Source organism: Perognathus longimembris, chromosome 2 (assembly GCF_023159225.1).
Source record: "Perognathus longimembris pacificus isolate PPM17 chromosome 2, ASM2315922v1, whole genome shotgun sequence".
Taxonomy (NCBI): domain Eukaryota; kingdom Metazoa; phylum Chordata; class Mammalia; order Rodentia; family Heteromyidae; genus Perognathus; species Perognathus longimembris.
The window spans coordinates 147,725,171-147,747,811 of record NC_063162.1 but is presented as its reverse complement, the minus strand read 5'-3'; the positions used below and the strand labels follow the sequence as shown (position 1 = coordinate 147,747,811).

Sequence of the window (22,641 nt, the reverse complement as noted above, 5' to 3'; positions counted from 1 at the left end):
TGAAAGCATCAATACTGGGAGCCTAGTCCCAATTTTCTCTCTAACAGAGCTGATTAAAACCCATTCGTTGAGAATGCTTCTTTGACAAGACATAGCCAAAAGTAGTTGAGGAGCCTTGGGCTTTGTTGTGTTGGAATTATTTTACTTAAATGTAAAATTTAGATTTACAGGCATTTTCTTTTTTTCTCTTTTGTTCGTTTTCTTTTACTTTTTTTGTTCCTTCTTTTAGATACAAGATGTCTTAGCAATAAAGGAAAAGTAAGAAGGATTGTTAATGTTCTCTCTCAGCCTGCATAACTTAGAGTCACACAAGTGTTTATGAATAATGAATGTGTAATTGAGGTGCCTGAAATATGAATAGCTACGCTGTTCAATCTTCCAGTGAGACATAGCATTCTCATTCAGAGACAAGACTTTTATTCTCCTTTTTTTCTGCCTTCTGTTATTCCCCCTGTCGAGTGTGAAAGTAGCAGAGATAACAGTTGGAACTTCTGAAGGAATCGATCTCACTTTTTTTCCTACTCTAGCTAATCCATCCAAACACAAAAGATGGCAGAGGGGCATTCCCCACAAGCTGAGAACAAAGCAGCCTTAAATCTAGATTAATCCAATACACAGAAATAAAACCCACCGCGTTTCATATTTTAGTCTCAGTGAGAAATCTATTTGAATTTAAATTGTTGACATTCCAGAAGCTGATGAACATGTTTCAGGCTGCTAACAACGCATCCTGCCCTTTTATCGCTCCTTAGTGAAAACTTGGTATCTATATTGTATTGATAAATTGCTAAGAAGAACTTTTTATTTCCAAATGCACTGTGGTATCATTCGGTAATAATAAGTGTTTCTAAAGACTCAATATATGCTCAATATATGAGATGCGAACGCGAAAAAAAAAATGCCAGTCTTTCCTCTGTTTCACTCCTTGGTAGCATGTTTTCCCTACTTTGGGTCTTCCCTGTGTGTCAAGTCTTGGGCCTATGCCTGCTCCTTTCCACCTAACTCGGTTAGAACCTTGTCTTCTCTCTTAGAAACATAGAACAGTAGAGAGTGAGGTAATCACAGCCTACTTTAGATTCCTACGGAGGAACCACTAACCAAGTCATAGAGATAAGGGGATGTTTTCAGTGAAGTTTGCCATTTGGATATATCCCATAAACCCATCTAAAACTGGGCCACCTGGTTCTTTCCTCTCAAGTCTGGATGGACACTAAGCATCTAAAACTCATATTTGGGATCAGGAGACGTTGGTTGTAGATTACCCAGCCTTCTTTTCCTTCTCTTGTTTCATGCCCAGACACTGCCCTCCCAAGAGAGACATTGTTTATTGTTCCAAATACGAACACTTAATTTCAAGTTTGTCCTGTTAATATAAAAATGTTCAAACACACAGCTTGAATTGAAAACCAATAGCATTTTGTGCTTCTCTGATCCTCTCATTCTCCATCATCAATTATATCTTCAAATTGAGCAAGTAAGCCAGGCCTGGTGGCTCATGCCTGTAATCCTAGCTGCTCAGAAGGCTGAGATCTGATGATTGTAGTTCAAATCCATCCTGGGTAGAAAAGTCCCCATGAGACTCTTATCTCCAATTACCTACTCAAAGACCAGAAATGGAGTAGTGGCTAAATGTGGTAGAGTGCTAGCCTTGAGCCAAAGAGCTCAGGGATAGAGCCTAGGCTCTGAGTCCAACCCTCACAACCACCACTACCACCACCACCAAAATTATACCCAGTAAGAAGACTGATCATGACTTGGAAAGAGTTGTTCAAATGATTCTTTTCTTTATTTTATCCAATGTTTGATATAAAGAAATTTGAGAAAAGAAATAGAATCAATACCCTCCGAGTTTACTTAGTTTTCAAAAAACATGGTCATTTTCTTAAACAATAACAAAGAGGAAGGCAACACATAGCAGTGCTGAGTCCTTTATGTGGAAAAGAAGAAAGCATTCAGTGATGGATAATGATCACAGAGTTTCATGTTGTTATTATTAATGCTGGACTACTCCCATGTTACACCAAGCTAACACATTTTATAGCATATATAGAAGATTTCACAAGTCTATTTTGTGGTCGAGTTTTATTCCTGTTATTCATTCCTTTACATTTTGTATTGACTTCTGCTTTTTCTCCGATGTGTGTTGTGAATGTTAAGACTGCTAGTGATTTCAAATGTATTTCTTCCTGTCAGATTCTAGCATATTGTAGCTGCACATAAGTAATTTCCAAGTTCATTCTGTGGGAAAGAGAATGTTGGTCTTATTGCTTTGCTGCAGTCTTTGTTGTTTTCACATATGTAATATTTCAAGTACAGTTATGCTTATTTTTGTCCACATCATACTCAGTCAGGAAAGAAAGCAATGTCTGGATATTGTTAAAAATTTAGCATCAAGAATAGAAAGGAATTGCCCTAAAACATGTTATGTTAGACAAATACTTAAAGTAGTATATTTTACTTTCTTGTTATTTAGAACGAAATCAGAAATAGGCAAAGAAGCTCGTACTTGATTGGTCACATCTGTAATCTTAGCTATTCAGGAGGTTAAAATATGTCAGTCTGAGGTTAGCAAAAAAGAAAAAAGTCCATCTTCAAATCAACCAGCATAAAGCCTGGTTGGAACAGTGGCTTAGGTAGCAGAGTGTAGACTAAGAGTTCACATAGAATAAGCTGATACAGAACAATCCTCTGAGTTCAAGCCCAGTAACAAACACACACACACACACACACACACACACACACACACACACACACTCAGAAATCACAATGGCAATCTTGAGTGAAAAATAGAGGCAGCATGTGCACTCCAGAAATAAAACACGTTAGCATATATATTTTTTTTCTAAAACACTAGTGGGAAAACTTTAGCTGTGTTCTATTACCAACTCATTTTCACATATTTCCTTAAAGAAAACTCCCGCATAAGAAGAACATGTGGCACACAGCCTAGAGAATTATTTCAAGTCAGAAGACTTCATTTTAGATGCTTAAATTTGGCTTCTAATTGATGCTACCTTAGACAGAAATCTCAGCTTTCTTGAATCCATAGAACTGAATGTTGTTACTTCTAGAGTTCTTCCTTGGAGTTTTTTTAAGCCTCAGGTGATATAATGCATACATGCAAGCATTTATTGCAGCTGAAATCTGCGAGTATAACTTAGATCTCAGCACCATCCTAAGAGTAAAGCTATGTCTGGGTGCATGAGACACAGGGTACAGCCCAAGGTGGTCTCATTGGGCCCAGACACATTGTTACTTGATGCTGTATTGTATAGTATGTTCTGAGTTAGAAAACCAACAAACATGGTGGCTTGAAATGATGATAAAGATGTCATGCAAAGGGCCTCAAGTCAACTAAAGGATAATCTTGACAATACAGAGACTCTGTGAGAAGAATGATTAATTTAAAAGAGCAATCCAGGAGCCAATGGTGACATATTCAAATCTAGTACAGCTTGAATGTAAAGTGTGTGTGGGCGATGGGGGTAGGGGGACTCAGCACAGGTGGAAGAGATCAGTGTCATGCCTTCTGCCTTTGCAGACTGCCTGGGATGTTTCTATTGTCTCCCCACAGTGAAGAGGGGACATCAGATTGTCTCTGCCTGGGCTTTCTTTCTAACAAAGGAAATGCTACTAAACTTCTGTAAACACTTTGTGACCTGATGAACACACATAGCCTTATGAAAATGCAAAAAGAAACACGTCCAGCTATCAGCTACAACCCTTCAGTCGACAGAACCATGTTGAACCCACAGTATGTGATTCTAGCTTCTGCTCTCTGGAACATTGAAGGGAGAGGGTAAGACTCATCCACACTTTCCATCACCTATAAAGCTTATCTGATATGAGCAAAGAGTTAAAATAAACCAACCAACCAAACAAAATAAAACCTAATCAGCACAAAACTATGATCAGTTCAAATACAAATGTATCAAAACTAGAGAAGGAAATCATACCTAATTGTGTATTATTCGTCAAGGCAACAAGCATGATTTAAAAAAAAAAAAAAAGGATCCTCATATCAAATAAATAGTATTGGTCAACATTTAAAAAAAAACAGAAAACAGACAGAAACAAAGCAAAATCCAAGTGCTACTGAGGATAAACCAGCACAAAATAACAGGATACAAGTGCCAGGCATGAGTGGCTCACACCTGTAACCCTGGCTACTCGGGTGGCTGAGATTGGAGGATTGAGGTTTGAAGCCAGCCCAGGCAGGAAAGGCCACAGGACTGCTCAGAATAATACACTACAAAAACAAAGAAATGAAAGAAGTGTTGTGGCTCAAGTGGTAGAGAGCTTGCCTTGAGTAAAAGAAGGACAGGGACAGCGCCCAGGCCTTGAGTTCAAGCCCAAAGGCCAACAAAAACTAAAAATAAATAAATAAACAGGATGCGATATAAATTCCTTACATTACCAGGAAAATTAAAAGAGCTAAGGAAAGCCAAAATAAAAGTGACCTTTGGGCAAAAATCTGGGGAATAAGGCTAGGGAGACTTTTTGTTTATATTTTAATGTTAAACAGGCAAGCACAATAAAACTACTTCTAATAACTTTAAATGTCACAGCTTATTGCCAATTCCATTCCCAACAAGGGTAGATCTCAACTTTCAAGGCAAAAAAAGATAAATGAACAATGTGATTGTTCATTTTCAGAATATAAGAAAGGAAGCTATAAAAGGCTGAGCTGGTTTGAATTGTTAAGGTGGTAATATTTTTAGAATTTGTTCCCAAAGAGTGTAAAAAGAGAGAGGGAAAAAGAAAGACAGAGAAAGAGCAGTCACTTTCTCAATATTCTTTAAAAAATGTTTTTTTTAATAGAAAATGTGTGAAAGTCGTTAATTTTTTAAGGAATGAAGATAAGAGTGTACTAATTCTAATAAGCATGACTTAAGCGAGTTGCTAATGGAGACTTGACTAGGTGAAATCCTGAAGACTGTCTTTGAGCTAATTCACTTTATTTCTTCTCTTGATCATACACCAGAAAGGAACAAATAGATTAAAAAGTTTGAAACTTATTCTAATTATGGGAGAATTGGTAGTGAAGACCGGAGGGCTATTTCCTTGCTAGACAGCAATTATAATTTTAATGTTTGAAGTACATTAAAATAATAATTTAAAAAGCATATGTATGCATGCATTCACATAGTTGTTTATGTGCTAATCTTGTGTAATGAATGTATCATTGGTTGAGTGTCTCAGGTTCTTGTTAAGAACAAGACCTGCTCATTTGTGCCTTTCCTTTCTTTTCCTAGGCTACACAATTGTAAATGGAATTCACAGAACTAAAGGATTATGTGCTGCTACTCAAAAGTGTGATCAAGGCCAAGAGCTCATCCATAAAATGAATACACTGAGGTAAGAAGGGCCTGCTTTACCAATTTGACATCACTTCCTCCATCGCCACTGTTCCGTACTGTTGAAGGCACTGGGAGAATGTTAACAGGGTGATGTTCTAATTGTGTTGAACGTTTACTCTAAACAAGAATGAGATTCAGAAAGGACAATAATTATGTTTGGTGTTGCTACTCATTCTCCTTATTTTCTGGACCCCAGTTGGCCATGATTGTAACTATATAACTAACATGATATTTTAAAAGAATAAGCTCTTAGTAAATATTTACTGTCAATATAAGCAATAATCTCTACAGAGAAGCACAATGAGCATTTGAAATTTAAAATTGGGAGTGCAATAAATAATATTTAATACTCTGACGCTGGTGGCTCAAATTTGTAATCCTAGCTACTCAGGAGGCTGAGATTTGAAGATCATGGTTTGAAGCCTGTCCACGTAGGAAATTCCTTAAGTGTCTTCTCTCCAAGTAACTACTCAGAAGAAAGAAGTAGAGCTGTGCCTCAAGTGGTAGAGCAGAAGCCAAGTGAAAAATCTAAAGCACATTGTCTAGACCTGGAGTTCAAGCCCCAATAACAACACCAAAGATTAATATTCAATACATGTCTTCAGTCATTCAGAAAATAATGGTTGAGTGTCCACCTATTATTTTATTACAGTGCATTAGGATTGCGTGAAACATTTCACATTACTTTTCTAGCTTTTTAGTTCAGATATGAAAAAAGAAAATTAGCAGATATAAAAGAGATAAACATTTAATCTCTAGAACATACAAATGCAATATACTTTGGAATAGATTAGAGAGAAAATATCATCTGTTAAAACTTTATTGGATGCAGATTTTTACCTAACTATCCTGGGTATTTTAGGAGAAATAGCCCAGGGAAATAAGAATCTATTGGCCCATTAAGATGAAGATGGAGGAAGTATAGTCAAGTGTGGCTATGAGATAATAATTTTCAGACTTGACATGATCAATCAGGTCAGGGAGTCAATAACCATGTACAGAAGTGAGGTCATCTGGCCATTGAACAAAAGTGATAATTAGGCAAAGATGTCTCCTGAGGCAAAATAATAATCTAAACAATGTCAACAGACTTATACAATAGATTGATCCTCAGATCCCCTGAGAGTAGATATTTGATTAAATATTTATCCTTTCTAGTGTTTGTAAGCCTAGCCCACCATATGCATCAAACACTTTTATACAGGAAGAACCAAAAACAATGCTTTTCAATATTACATTAAAGGCAAAACTTAAAAGCCCCTTATCATAATTGAGTATTCCCACGTTTTTCCCTTTTTTAGACAGTCAGCTATTTATGTTGCTATAGAAGTATAAAATTTCATACCTCACAGCTTGTCGAAGATCATAAGATTGATTCATGCATTATCACTATTACATTATTGTCGGCCAGTTTACAATGGCAAATTCTAAGCAGCAAATACTAAGACAGTTAGAATTTGCTAAAAAACTAATAGAAGCCTCATTAGCACAATTTACTGAAAAAACACTTCAAGTACCTAAAGTCTAAAAAGCTCATTTAGTCCAATTAAGTCTAGTTTACCATGCTAAATCCAAAATCATCATAGTTATCATCATAGCCTTGACAAACAGTATTTTCAGACACACTAGCAAACCCATTGGGAACAACTATACGTGTCAGGCTATTAAATCTATTTAAAACCCGTGATATGTAACATATGTAGCTCAATTTGACTAATGGATCCCTCACATTGAAAGTACATTCTGTGATACTTGAAGACACTCCAGGATACATGGGATTTTTTATTCTAAAATAGAGGACTAGAAAACATAGTCTTTATCTAGGCTGATTTGACTGGCAAATGAGCACTTGTGTGTGTTCATAGTTGGTACCAATGTCTCACATCTTAGCATACAGTGCTGCTGCAAAACCTAGTCACGATTTCTATGGTATGAACAAAAGCAAGGCATAACAACACTATTTGCTAATTAAAATGGAATATCCAAAAATTAGTCATGTCTGATAAATGATTCCAAATTCTACCACTTCAAACAAAAATCAGTAATAAGAAAATATTTCACACATTTCATATTTGAATTTATAAAGCTGCCAGGCGAGCCAAAATGTTGACTTACACTTGAAGATTGACGTTAAGAGGAATATATTAACATTTATATGTGTTAGGTGGCAAATTATCCAATTGGAAAGCTCACTGCAAAGACTGCAAGGTCTTTAGAACCAAGCATTTAAATTTATTTTGTTTTTCTTTTTATTGGTGTTTTCTTCAAATAGTTGAGTAGGGTGGTTTCAATTTAACATATTTATTTCTATGTACCCCTTTTGTCATTCTCCCTGCATCTTTTCTCTCCCTCTCTGTCTCCTGAAGGCTTCTAAGTTCAGTTTTCTTATATACAACTTGGGTATTAAGACTTCATGTGCCCACCATTCCTCCTTCCTTTTGTCCACCCCCCTCTTCAGAGCTGCAACGAACATGGATTTGTTGGTTTTGTTCTCGTATCACGACTTGCAATTTTTCTGATAAATGCCCAGGGACTGGCATTGTTGGATCCTAGGCTAGTTATATTTTCAGGTTTTTTGTTTGTTTGTTTGCTTGAGGAATCTCCATACGAACTTCCATTGTGGTTGCCCTAAACAGCATCTGTTGATATTTGTACTCTTGTTGAAAGGCAATCTGAATGAGTGATAGAGCATCTCAGTGTTTTTTTTTTTAATTTGCTTTCAGGGTCCATTTGTTTTAGACACATTTTTCCCAATGTTTTTCCTTCAGGCAGTGTTTGTATTGGTCACTCACCAAAAGGAATAGAGAGCAAAAAGATAAGTCAGCCAAATATCTAGCTGCAAAAAAATCATGCTAGTGGTTCTCTGTTCTCTGAACATTGTGGCTTAGGTCTCAAATGTCTGACTGGGTGCTAAACACTTGTTCATTTATTTTCTCTCCCTACAGTTGGTTAACTGGGTGCCTTTCTGAGAGCACTCATTTCAGGAAGCTTTCCTCTTTGGTTTCCTCTTTGAGTTGTTGCAGCATCATCAAAGTCTTTCTGCTTGTGGGTATTTTGTGTGCATGGGCATGGAGAAATAACTACCATAGGGATCCAAACAAGAAAAGAAATATCAGTAAACAAGGAACACACACACACACACACACACACACACGAACAGGAAAAGCAAGGACTGTTGTCCCCATGTAAGGAGGCCTGTCTCCATTCCGAGACCCATCTGACTGTCATTCATTCCTTGCTTCTTCTGTTTAGAAATTAGTGAGAGAAGGTTTTGTTTTCCGCTAGACTCTGTCTCTGCTTTCTATACTTTTCTGGTGACTTTGCCTAGGCTAGCCTTTCTTTTAAGGCACATACCAGTTGCTACATCATGGGGTAAAAAGATGTTAGTAGTCTGCCTTGTAGGCCTCCCAAAAGTTGTTGGTTTTTAATTATCAGAAATTTAAAGGGCTATGGAGAAAAAAAGCCAAGTAGTTTTTATTCTCCTTAATGTGCAGACTAATTTGCTTCTGGTTTTTTTTTTTTTTTACTGAAAATAATACAACTAATAAAGGTTTGTTCCTATAATACTTTCAACATTTTAGAATATCTAATCCCAATGATTTTAAGATACTGAGAACAAAATACTTCCAAACCAATCACATGGTCTATTTTCTTTAAATTGAAGGTTTTGAAATTAAAATTTAGGTTAATATAAGTAAGAAAAATCATTAAAATTACTCAAAATTGTTTATTATGGTAGCATACTTTACATCTATGTAAAGTTACATTTTGCACATATTGAGATCCTATTTATCCATGTTTCATGCAGTGTTGGCACTTAGGTTTGAATGAATAGAAATCATTTTCTTTCCATTTCTCCACCTTGCCTCTGAGTAGGACAATTCAGCAGGTTTGGCAAAAAGGCAAATTGAAGATAAAGAAGTAGAGCAAGCCAACACAGAATATCAATTATCCTGAAATGCTGTATAGGAAACTCAGGCTTCAGACTTTTCTGTTCTTCAGTGTCTGTTCTTAAAAGGCAAATGGTCCTACAAGAGTTAACACCTCAACCATAGATTCATACCTACATAAGAATGGTAAATCAGTGAATGAGAAAACACCAGGGGTGAGGCACACCTCTATTTAATTCCCACAACTGTCACTTTTGCTGTTTGGCCACAATGTTATAAGGGACATAGCCATAGATTTATTACTCAATATCAGATACTGGGTCCTGAATGTTTTTTCTTAAGATTAAATGTTGCTTTATAGTACTAATGATTAAACCCAGAGCCCAGCACTTGATAGGCCATTGCTCTCACCCTCCTATATGTCTTTGGTTCTTATGTACTTACTTTTTTTTTTTTGTCGTAAGGTCTCACTAACTTAACTTATCCTGCATTGGCCCTGGGCTCACGACTGATAATCTTGTCTCTTGAATAAGGTGGATTGTGGGCAGGTGCCATCAGGCCTGGTTGGCCATGGTCTCTTCCTCACTCATTTTCGTTCTTCTTGCTGTTGGCTGGATTCTGTGAGTTGTATTCCTGAAGTGTGTTGTACTTGGTGTAGCTTGACATTTCCCAATTTACTAGGCAAGTCATGGTCTTGAGACATATTTCCTTTCAAACCTTCCTAAAGACACATTTTTGTGACTCTGTATCCTCTCACTTGGAGCTGCTGTGGATCTGCCAGTACCATGGTACTTGTTTCAGGGGTAGTGACATCTTCTAGTCGCCTAGCACTGTATATTATCTCTCATTTTTAATGCATGTTCGATATTGCATCGTACTAGGCAGGTCTTCACCGTTATAATGTGGGGGTGGTTCATTCCTTGTTTCCTATTTCCCTATCTATTCAGTGACTTCTGTGGAAAAGGAATAGATTAAAAGTTCCATTACACTGACATCTCAAAGCAGAAACTTTGAAAACTAATTGTGATTTGCCAAATCATTCATCTTGGAATCTGATGACAATCAAGCTATAAAAAGATGTCTTAATTAATGCTGGTTGTAAATCAAAATGTCTTTGTTATTTATATCCTTCTACCTTGCAAATGTATCTTTCACAAAGTATTTTTAAACTAATTCAATCTTTGTAAACTATAGATTTTTTTTAGATCGTATTCTATATTCATTATTCTTATTTTCTATTCCCTGACTCCTTTCCCTTTTGTTTTTCAAAAAGGTATTAAAACTTTAAAACTTTTTTTCTTCCTCTTGGCTTTTCTATTTTTTCATCTTCGTTAATGTCCTTTTTATTCCTTGATTCCTTCTTTCTTTCCTCCTTCCCTCCCTTTGTCCTTCCTTTCCCTTTTTTCTTCCTGCTTCCCTCCTCTCTTCTTTCATTCCTTCCTTTTTATTCCTTTTATGTTTATTGCTTGAATTGGATATTATTTGAGATGATTTTTATGATTTAGCATCTGCTATTTTGCCCCAAGTATTATGAAGGCAAGATTGACAGCTAAAAGTTTTATATATTTCTGGTGTATAACATGATGTTTTGATACATGCACACACTTACAAAATTATTAACTGAGTCAGGCACCAGTGGCTCACAAGTATAATCTTAGCTACTCAGGAAGATGAGATCTGAGGATTGCAGTTCAAAGCCTGCCCAGGCAGAAAAGTCCCCATGAGATTCTTATATCCAATTGACTACTCAATGACCAGAAGTGGCCCTGTGGCTCAAGGGGTAAAGCTCTAGCCTTAAGCACAAAGATGCTCAGGGACAGCACCCAGGACCTGAGTTCAAGCCCCATAACTGACCAAAAAATATTAATTGTAGTTAATTAATATATTCATGGCCTCATACAATTATCAGTGATGCTTGTGGTGAGAACCCTGATAGTCTGCTCTTCACAATTCTGAAGTACAAAGCACACAATTATTAAACAGGGCTTCACAGTTGCACTGAGACACACTTCCCATGGCTCCCCCCTTCCTCATGCTTGTCCATCACCTACCTTGTTTTAACTAGTCAGGATTTATGGTCCTCACAGTAATTCATATGTACTCAAGAGAATAATCTCTATAGATTTTCAATTCTTGATATATTTATGTGGATCCCTTGGAAATAGGAGAGATTTATATTTTTGTCCCTAAATGTACACTCTTTATGAACTGCTGTTAACTTTAAAATTATAAGCAAGTAATGAATAAATACCATGCTGTTAAAATCTCTAACTCAAATCAATATATAATACTGGAACACACCTGAAGTCAGAGCTATGGAGGAAAAGTAGAAAAACATCTATCCCTCCTACACATCAGTAGCTATTACAAAGAAAAAGAGAAGAAAGCTGTCTATAGACAGGATCTTCTTCATATGCCGTACACTGATCGTCTTAAGCATCTTTTAAAGGTATTTTCTGTTTTGTTTTATTTATGTTGTCCATTGTTATTCTTTTTGTTGTTTGCTTTGTGTTTGGGCAAGTGTGTGTGTGTATGTATGTGTGTGCATGTGAACTCAGAGTCTCTTACTCTGTTAGCTTTTTTCACTCAATGCTGCAGTCCTATCATTGAAACCACGCTTCCACTTTTATTTTCTTTGTATGTGTGGGGTGTGTATGTGTGTTAATTTGAGCTAAGAGTCTCACAGATTTATCTGCAGAGGCTGGCTTTAAATTGGGGTCCTCACACCTCACCCTTCCAAGGAGCTAAGATTACAGGCATAAGACCCCAGAATCTGGTTTGATTTTTCTGTTTAATGAAGTTTTCTTAACTCAGAATATTCAATCATTTTGGGTTGATTGCCCTGATAACTTCAATCTTTCTTCCTCTTTGGCTTACCGGCTATTCTCCAAGATGTTCTTAGTGATTTTGTGTCCTCTGGTAGAATTGGCAAGCGTGATTTGGGGGTGTTTGTTAATATGTATGGTGCGATCATCTCTATTTCTAAGTGTGGACATAAACATAACAGGTTTCTATTAACACGTTTATTGGCAAAGAAATGGAAAAGGGCCTCACCGCCTCGCTTGTTGATCTTGGCATAGCCCGGCGCGTAGCTGGCCGACATGGAGGAGGAGCTGCTGAAGGCGGAGTGGGGGAGGCCGGAGACCAGCGCATCATCACATTTTTCTGAAAAGACAAGACCAGAGTCTCCATGACCCTCTTCAAGGACTGATCACAGTAATGATTGCTCTTAAAAATAATGAGTGCTGGTTAAAATAACTACAAAAGACGGTAGACACCTTAAGGTCTCTGAAAGAATCAGCAGTCAGAATTTCAGCAGACTCATTCTACCAAATATGATAAATAATATGAACACTTTAAAGAAGACCTTCCGAGTTTTAGAGGTATTCACACAGCCATGTGTGTTGCCACTAAGGGGCCCGCCTTGCACCTGGGATCTTAAGAATCACAAATAAAACGGAGGCGTTTTTGTAATACCAAAGGTTGCTATTTGGTACGTTGAAAAGCTTGAGATAACTATGTATTTCAGGGACGAGAAACAGTGAGTTCAGAGTGAGAACAAAATGAGGAGGGAATATGCCGAGGGTACAACAAAGGGGTAAGAGACAGGTGATTGCTATCAATGTGCATAAAATTTCAGCTGCCTGTGATAAGTATGTAAACTATCGTAGCTACGGATGGTAATACCATCTAGTGTACTTAGAGACGTAAGAGGGTTAATCTCATGTTGAGTGTGTTTGTTATTATAATAACTAAAAGAGACAGATTTCCATAAAGGAGAACAGGGAATTACCAGCAACTTGAAAAGTACTGCCATCTGAAAAATGAATCAATTCCCAATATATTCAAATGATCCCCCGCCCTGGCCCTGGGTGACACCTCAGTTCTGTTTGTAACACTTGGCACCTAGCTTTCCAGTTTGGTCAACAACCCTGTCCTCCTGTTTCAGTAGCTCCTTGTGTTCTAGTTCCCCTGATGGCTCGTTCTTATTTTGTCTAATGTGTACAATTTCTCCAAAGGCTGGAGAGTAGGCTTTTGGATCACTCATCAGTTTTCTTCCCCCTTGGGTAGGTTCCATTGAGGGTTTACTTTGCATCCTGGAAGATCTTAAAATTTCACAGCTCGCCTCCCTATGGTGTCTTCCCCAATCTGGCCTATGCAGCCACCGGCAATGCTGTGGTAAAAGAGTTTACCACATGCAAATTGCATGTGTCTTCATTCCTTCACATTTAACTTAATGCAAAGGCACTTGCTGAATAACAAAGATAAACACGGTATCTAAGAATACTCTATGAGAATGGATCTGCTCACTTCAGATTTCTATGCACTTGATGAGTAAAACTATTAATAATGATTTATTTCTCCAGTGTTATTGGTGGCCTAACTCCACTTACATGAATGTTCTAGGAAATGTCAAAATTAACACTGGGTCTGTTCTCAATCACCTGGAATAAAGGTTTAAGCCCGCCATTGCCCAATAATGGTGCCTCACCTCCTTGTCCTTCACTATTCACATGGAACAGTCTCATTACTCTTCCTCCCTGGGCAAGTGTGTTCCCTCCTGTGGCCTTCAGTTTCTATTCAGAGAGTTATGGCTCTGCCTTCTCCTCTGCAAAGTCTCTACTCAACAACTAACTGAAGACAGGCCTTGCTACTCATCTGGCTGAGACCATCACCTTGAGATTCATGTTTCTCCCCAGCCATTACTATCACCATGGTTTTACACAAGTAAACTTACCTGCCTGAATCTCCCACCAGGCCCCAAACTCCCTGGGAATAAAGTGTGCTAAACACTAACTTTCCAGTCATTTGAATAGGGCTTGAAACTCTGTTCATACTCTAAAAATGCTGTAGAATGAACTTAAAAAGGAAGACCAGAAAACAAAGATGATGAAGCAGAAGAGGAAAAGAGAAAAGAGGGAAGAGGGAGGAGGAGGAGGAGGAGGAGGGGGAGGAGGAGGAGGAGGAGGAGGAGGAGGAGGAGGAGGAGGAGGAGGAGGAGGAGATATAAATAAATCCAACAAACACCAAACAGTCCAGAAAACTACTGTCAAATTTCAACATGGTAGAACATTATATTTTCAAAATGAGGTCTTTAATCTCCAACAAATGTTCACATAGGCTCAGAACTCTGTTTAATATGATGTGGAATTGAGCTATACATTCCAGATGTTTCAGGAAATCTCGGGAATTTCTGAACAGAATAGAAAAAGCAATGGAAAGTTTAAACTTGTTTTTGTGGAAATTCACATAAGTGGAGTTAATTCCCCAAAGACACTTGCAAAAATAAATTAGTTTTTATCACCTCGCCATTCAAGTGTACACAAATCTGAAGTTAAAGTGAACAAATTAATTCGTCTAACAACTTGTTGATATATTTGTTATAGTTCTAAATTGTGCTAGAAGTGCCTCTGGAAATGATGTAAGGTGTATTGGATTTGTATACCCAGAACACTCAGTGTAAAAGCTGGAAAAGGGAACATAATTTTTAAAAAAGTAATTGTTTACAAAGCCATTCTACAAGGTGAAGACTATTTATGTTCATTATTAAAGTTTGCTGTTTAACTTACAAGTACCCCAAGATACACATCTTTGGTAATTTTCAGATTTGAGCTTTTCTTTTTTTTTTTTTTTCTTGGCCAGATCCTGGGGCTTAAACTCAGGGCCTGAGCACTGTCTCTAAGCTTTTGTGTTCAACAAAAGTACTTAGTATCACTTTGAGCACCTGTGCCATTTCAGGATTTTTTGGTAATTAATTGGATATAATCTCACAAACTTTCCTAACTTGGATGGGTTTGAACCTTAGATCTCAGCTTCCTGAGACAGCTGAGATTACAGGAGGGTGCCATTTAGGCCTGGCTTTAAGTAAAATTTTTAGTGTTTGTTTTTTTGTTTGTTTGTTTTTCTGGCATAACTTCCACATTTGACCAGTGTAAGCATTGCTTCAGATGTTCCCATGATGGTGAAAATTGCTAACATCCATCCCTTATTATGTCACTCATTGGAAGAGACATCAGGCTTGTCTCAGCTGTGCAGGAACTTGACAGTGTTCCACCCCTGGGTAGCTTATGTTTTAATGGTAAGAAACGCACCAGCAACAGAAAGGTGAAGTCACAGTATGAGAGGGGGAAAGATTCTATAGAGCAACACTGACCACGAAGAGGGGTCAGAGTGTGGAGGTGGAGGGAGTTTCTGCCTTGTCAAGGAAAGCCTCTTTGATCAGAAAACATCAGAGTGTATATTGATCTACAGGAGATGAAGAGGCTATTTCTCCAAGAAATAAACAGAAGCATGCTGGGAAAATCTTTTGTACTCTAAATCTATGAAGAGGGCTAGATTATACTTGACAATGAAAAAAAATGACACATTCTCTAAAAGTAAACATTTAATATAACTATATATATAGTTACATTTAAAGTAACTAAAATGAAGTTGGTAAAAAATTAAATGAACCAACAGTTAATTAATACTTAGAGTTTTAATTTGATCAGCCTAAACCAGTTAATTCCTTATTAGATGACACTGACTTATTTAATAATGTATCATCTTAAAAATGAAATATTAATTTTAACTTACTTAGGAAACAAGGAAATTAAATTTCAAAAGTTAAAATGATGAATGTAATTCAGAATCACAAAATTCAAATTAAACTGGGATGAGGATAACCATTTTATGAATGGTGACCGTAAAATTATCAGGATTTAAACACTGGTGATCTCCCATTCTCCTGCCTTGAAGCATAATATCTAGCCATATAATTAAAGAAGAATAGTGCCACATTACTAGTCTTTCTTTCTCAGGGCTTTAATCACAAATATTCATTGGTATCTTACGTCATTCTCATACAATCTATTTAACAATCTGTGTCATTCTTCCATAATGGAAATAATAGCTGTACCAATGAAAGAATTCAACATGAAGCAAAAATCAGTACTAAGTAGAATATAATCATATACCAAATGAAACCTGTTTATTTATAATGTGGGCCTATTTATGCAAATGGCTTTCTAGATCCGACCCTGTCATAAATGACTTCCATTGAATGTATCGATTAATTAACTCCATTCCTACAGCCAACTCCCACATAATAATGAGGAACTTTCCACAAGTCTCTTTCAAATCCCCAAGATGCCAAAAAAACTCCCATGTAGGAATAGTTCCCTATTGACAATAGGCTGAATCTAGACCCTGACTTGCCTTCAGATGTAAAGTTTTATTGGACCCCAGTAACACTCACTCATTGGTGGCCATTGCTCCTTTACACAACACCAGAATGTTGTAATAGAGACCAGATGGCTGTAAAACTAAAATATTTACTATCTGACCTTTTGGAGGAAAATGTTTCCTAGTTTCTTGCAGAATTTAACAACTATTCTAGGTATTCAGGGATAAGACTAATTAACAATGGGGATGTCAGGTAACTTCGCACCTAATGAATAGGGTCTGGAGAATTACTGGAGGGTGGATAGGTAGAGGGAGGATTAAGAATATTGTAAGAAGAAGAAACAGCTCACAAGCCACAGTAGATGCGGAATTTCCCAGAGATGTTGTAAGGGCACTCATGTTTACATATATTGCCATACTGACTATTATGATGAACTATCCACTTTTATTTCCAACTGTAAAATGATTTATACATGCAATAACTTCTAGAGAGTTGGCTTGCATATATTCCATATTCCACAGACAGCAAATACTAAGAAATCAAGCCAAACTCTCGACAAAGCTATACATTTAATATAGTAGTAAATAAAAGGGAGAGAAAGAGATTGAAGTCATCTAGTATTGCATTTTCCCCTTCCAGGACTTATTCCAAAACTGCAACCACCTACCGTCATGGCAAATATTTAGTCTCCTGTGCATCTCCCTTCCCGGGAATCTTGGATGAAAACGAGAGGAGCAGATGGGCCTTGGGTTTTATTTTCATACAATTTCAGTCAATCAGAAAGGCAGACAGACTGGCTGTAAGAATGCTGTACTAACTCAAGCTGGAACAGAGGAACTCACTGGCAGACAGACAGTAGGAAGTAACTACTGCTCTTTGCCAGAAAGAGCAGAGAGGAGAGGATTGTACGTGTGGAGGGACAAGGAAAGGATTGCAAAAGGGAACAATTTCAGAGCATGCGTACTTAATATTGCAATGTGTCAGTTGAGTGGTTTATTTATTGTTCAAGAATAATGTGGAATGATGCAAGTGTCTTATATGTACTTATGAGAAGGTCATAATTACACCCATATAAATTTCTGAAAAGTTTCAAGAGAAAGATCTGGGGAAAGGGTAACATGGAAGGGTAACAGACAGGTTGTATATGATCAAAGTGCCTTATATACATGTATGAAAAAAATCACAGTAAACCTATCACATTTTATAATTAATAGAAACTAATGTATCCAAGAAGTGACAAACAATGGGAAAAAATCCCCTAACCATTATCTGTTTCAGTTACAGAACTTAGAATATATGTCTCATTTTACTCATTTAACTTCCTTTTCTATTTTATGTCTCTGCTGGTATCGGGGCTTGTACTCAGGCCCCCACGCTCTCACTTGCTTTTAGGTTCTGTTTTTGCTCAAAGCTGGTATTCTAGAGCTACTTCTCTACTTCTGGTTATTTTCTAGTTAATTGGACAAATAAATTTCATGGACTCTTCTGCCTGGGCTGGTGTTGAATCTTGTTCCTCAGATCTCAGCCTTCTGAGTAGCTGGGATTTCAGGCTGAGCCACCAGTGCTCAGTTAGAATGTGTTTATATCGCATGTCTGTTACCAGAAACCTACTGCAGATAAACAGGGAGAACTTCATAGCATTCCAGAACAGGTAGCTCTTGCTGGGTAGACATGTGGTCAGTAACTTTGTCCTTTGTACAGAGCAATTTGGAAAGGAACATTATTATGGAAGCACACTTTTCAGTAATCTCCACGTCCTGCATGTATTCAGTTTCTAACTTTTCATTGTGGAGCTACTTTACTCTGTGTTGGGTTTTGTCATCATTCCTCTCCAGAATGAGAGCCATCCTAATCACCTATTCTGCTTTCCAATTAATACGCTTCTGTTTTTGCTCATGAAGACGCAAGTAAATTTGAGTTACAAGCAGAATGCATGTGCAAATTGCATTTTTGGGGTGTCCTAGTAGGATGGCATTTCCTCTAGGAAGTTTTCCTTCCAATGATCTTTTCAAGGTCTGCAGCCCCACCTCATCCCAAGAGGGTCTGTTGCCTCCTCGTCCTGAATTCCCTCTGCTCTTCTCATCCTGGCTCTTGCCAATTGTGTTCACCAACCTGAACATGCACCTGCCTGTGTACCTACCTGCCCAAGCTCCCTGTGGCCACTGTATGGCTTGCTGGGTTGTTCCTCTCAGACAGTCACCTGCCATCCTGGACTGATAGATCATGCCTTTCATTGCACTGCCTTAAAGACAGCAGAAGTGACTCAGGACAACTGAAGTATTGTTTATTGTGTGGCCTAACAGACATTTTCAGTATGTGAGCAAAAAGGCAACTGAAGTCATGACCCAGATATTTCTCTGAGCATTCACTGATTTAATGCAGCCTTTCACAGCATTTTTTCTTCTTCTTGAATCAAATTTCAGTGGCTTCCTATGGCCAAGAGAAAACTCAGGTAGCTTCTAGTACCTATATATTTAAAGAGTTTATCTCCATAATTATGAGTCATTGTTTTTTTTATAACAGCTCCCTATCATGAAGAAAGGTCAAAGGAATTAAAAAGATTTTATTTCTACCAAAATGAATTCGGGCGATTTATTTAAACCTATCACACAGTCTCTTTCTTCTGTTCTTTTTTTTTCCCCTCCAAGGTCTTTCTAAGTTTTGAGTTTTGAATCAGTTCTATGCTTTTTACAATCATAACAATAAAAATAAATGGTTCAAAAATTAGTGCTATGGGAATATACTAGGAAAATGTTTTCACTTCCATTGGGGAAAAATACCATTGACTTCTACTCAATTTGCTATTTTTTTTTTATATCTTTACTTCCATCATATTTTTCTCCCATTTTATGGCTTATATCTTGATTTTTTTATAAGTCTTTCTTGCTTCCCTGGATTATTCCCTGTCAGTAGAAATAACCTTTAAATCCCAATTTTGTAAATGCAAAGTATAGAAAAAAAGACCTTCATAATATATAAATTAATCCTTCAACTTGTCTACATAGATACAGAGACAATATTTAATGTAACACATCTATTTGTATTTTTAATTGTCTCAAAAATACAAGTGCTACAACAATGTTCATCGCAGCACAATTTGCCATAGCTAGAATCTGGAACCAGCCCAGATGCCCCTGAGTAGACGAATGGATCAGGAAAATGTGGTACATATACACAATGGAATTTTATGCCTCTATCAGAAAGAATGACATTGCCCCATTCGTAAGGAAATGGAAGGACTTGGAAAAAATCAAACTAAGTGAAGTGAGCCAGACCCAAAGAAACATGATCTCCCTTATAGGGAATAATTAGCACAGGTTAGGCAAGTCACAGCAGAGGATCACAAGAGCCCAATGAACCTTATGAACACATAAGATGATGCTGAGTGAAATGAACTCCATGTTATGGAAACGAATGTTATATCACTGTTGTAACTACTGTCAATGTGCTATGTGTAACTGTAGCTTCTATTATTGATGATCCTCTTGTATCCCCTTCCTGTGGTTGTACCTACACTATCTCTGTATCTTATCTGAGTATATTAGAAACCATGTATACTGGTAAACAGTGATATATAGGGTAAAAAAAGACAAACAACTACAAAAGCAATACTTGCAAAACTGTTTGGTGTAAATGAACTGAACAACTCATGGGGGGAAAAGGAAAGGGGGAGGAGGAGGGGGGAATGAGGGACGAGGTAACAAACAGTACAAGAAATATATCCAATGCCTAATGTATGAAACTGTAACCTCTCTGTACATCAGTTTGTTAATAAAAATTTGAAAAAAAAATATAAGTGCTAAACTTATGTTCATGTCAAACCCTTAATTCCCAAAAGCACAACAAATTATGTAGACAGGACTTCCTTATCTGGTATTTAACATAGATTTTACTCAGTGATATTTTATAGAAAGTCTCAGAGATAGCTACATTTTATACATTATAGTTCATATCAAGATAATTTCTTAGTTGTATTAAGTTTTGGATGGCACAGAGAATGCAAGAAGGTAAGATCTTTTTTAAAACAGGATATATAATTTGATTTTTTTAAACTACATCAAAATATAACTTAACAAAGATAGTGACCAGGAAGAAATATTCAGTAACGTTATTTTCAAGTACAAATTTCAAGAACCAGATTTATCAACTGAGTAGATATATCTCATCTAAAATTTCTAAGCAAAAATGATTCTGTCACCTCTCATCTTTTTACCTTCACTGACTCTTGTTCCTTACCAAATGCATAAAACCTAATTTAAAAAAAAATCTTCTATCTTGCCATTTAAAGCACTCTGGATATAGTTGATTGTGGGGACCCTTAAACCAAAGTCAGAACGTCAATGAGTGTTAATAGCAATCATTTGTGCAGTACTTATGTGACAGGCAATAGTTTAAATATTCTGAATGGAGTGTCTCACTGAATTATTATAACAACCTTTTGAAATAGGTATGGTTGCCATTTCACACCCAGAGCAAGATCTTATGGCTGACAGGTTCGAGAGGCAGGAGACACCTGGGTTCTGCCTGATTGCTAGCCTGGGCTTTGGAGATTCACAGTTCAAGGAGGTGTCATCTTCACATAGAGATCTGTGCATATTATTGTATTTGGCTATTGGGGAGATCTCCAAAAGTATTGAAGTTGTGAGGTGGTTCTCCTTATTGACCACTGTGAATCTAGAAACTTACTCAAGGTCAATGTTTATATATTGTTGAAATCTCACCATTGGCAATACTGTGTCAGATTCACACTTTATTGTGGAAAGGAAAAGATTTCTGGATGTTTTCATAGTTTCTGCATAGTTCCTAAAACATTCGGCAAAAACTGTCAAATAGGGGCTGGGGATATGGCCTAGTGGCAAGAGTGCTTGCCTCATATACATGAAGCCCTGGGTTCGATTCCCCAGCACCACATATACAGAAAATGGCCAGAAGTGGCGCTGCGGCTCAAGTGGCAGAGTGCTAGCCTTAAGCAAAAAGAAGCCAGGGACAGTGCTCAGGCCCGGAGTCCAAGGCCCAGGACTGGCAAATAAATAAATAAATCTTTAAAAGAAAAAAGCTGTCAAATAGTTTTTAACAAGGGACATGCTCAATGCTATTACCTTAAAATTAGCTCCATTTCAATTTTATTTTCCTTTATGTTGGTTGAATATCTATGTTCAGAAAGAAAACCCATAAAAGTCATATAGCTAAAGACTTAGTCACACGTGTAAGTATTATGATTGTAAATCTGATAGGAAATGGGGGTGGTCTGCACAGACCCAGGCCAAATCACTTCAGAATGTAGTGCAAAGTGCAGTGTATTTCTGACAGATGGTCTAACAGACAAATCAGTTTGAAATTATTTACTAAACTGTTAGATACTACAGAGGCAATAAATGTGTGAGAACTTTTTCAAGAACAAGTTCAACTTATGTCTCCACTCTATTGATCTTCAAAAATTTCACAGGAATAAGTTCTATGTAAAATAATTTTTTTTGAAAATGAAATTTTACCTTTTCCAGTATAAACTGGGAATATTTTTGAAATTTTAATTTCTATTACTACTTAACCAAAAATAGAATCTACACTGATAAATCAGGTTGAAGTTTTAACCTCGAAGATTATGGGGAGAGTAGTTTTTTTAAAAACTTACTTTGTCTCAAAGGCAGAGCCACCTACTACTTTTAATGAGTAAATCTTTTAGAAATGGTCAAGGTCAGATGTCAAGGTCAAGTGCAGTATGAGTGTGTGAACTTGAGTAATCCTAAAGTTTGAACAAAATTCTTCCTTTGTATCCCACTGTTTTGGATGGCTTTTGTTGGTTTCCCTGCAATTGTCACATTCTTTCACCCTCTAGCCTCATTAACTGGTAAATTCCAAGTCAGTATTTAATGATTAGTAACAACATTCTACTAGACTACTTGACTCACTTTTACCTTTAAACCATAAGATAGACTAAGTAGTGCTATAGATAAGTATCTTCCAGTATTTCTGCCTGAAGTTACTTTCTCTTCCATCACAGGTTTAGTATCCTCAAAGGGAACAATGGGCGCACCACAGGGTCAACAACAGTGAAGCTATAGAAGAATGTTAAATTAACCCACAGCTGTCTCCTTTAAAAACTAGCCAGGAGATAGAATTTATATGACCACCTATTTTTTGAAATATAAACTTGTGTATAAATTACTTGAAAGATTATGTAAACAAAACTATTCATATGTTGTCGCATGATTTATTAGATCATTGT

General features: G+C 37.0%; 1 protein-coding gene across 1 annotated transcript in view; it reads right to left on the bottom strand.

Moving 5' to 3' along the window:
• Nucleotides 1–22,641, bottom strand: part of Cntnap2 (contactin associated protein 2) — a 1,597,185-nt gene that overhangs the window by 1,145,926 nt on the left and 428,618 nt on the right. Inside the window, exon 2 of the mRNA XM_048340407.1 lies at nucleotides 12,305–12,415. Coding sequence (XP_048196364.1) covers nucleotides 12,305–12,415 — 111 coding nt within the window. The remainder of the gene's footprint in view (nucleotides 1–12,304; nucleotides 12,416–22,641) is intronic.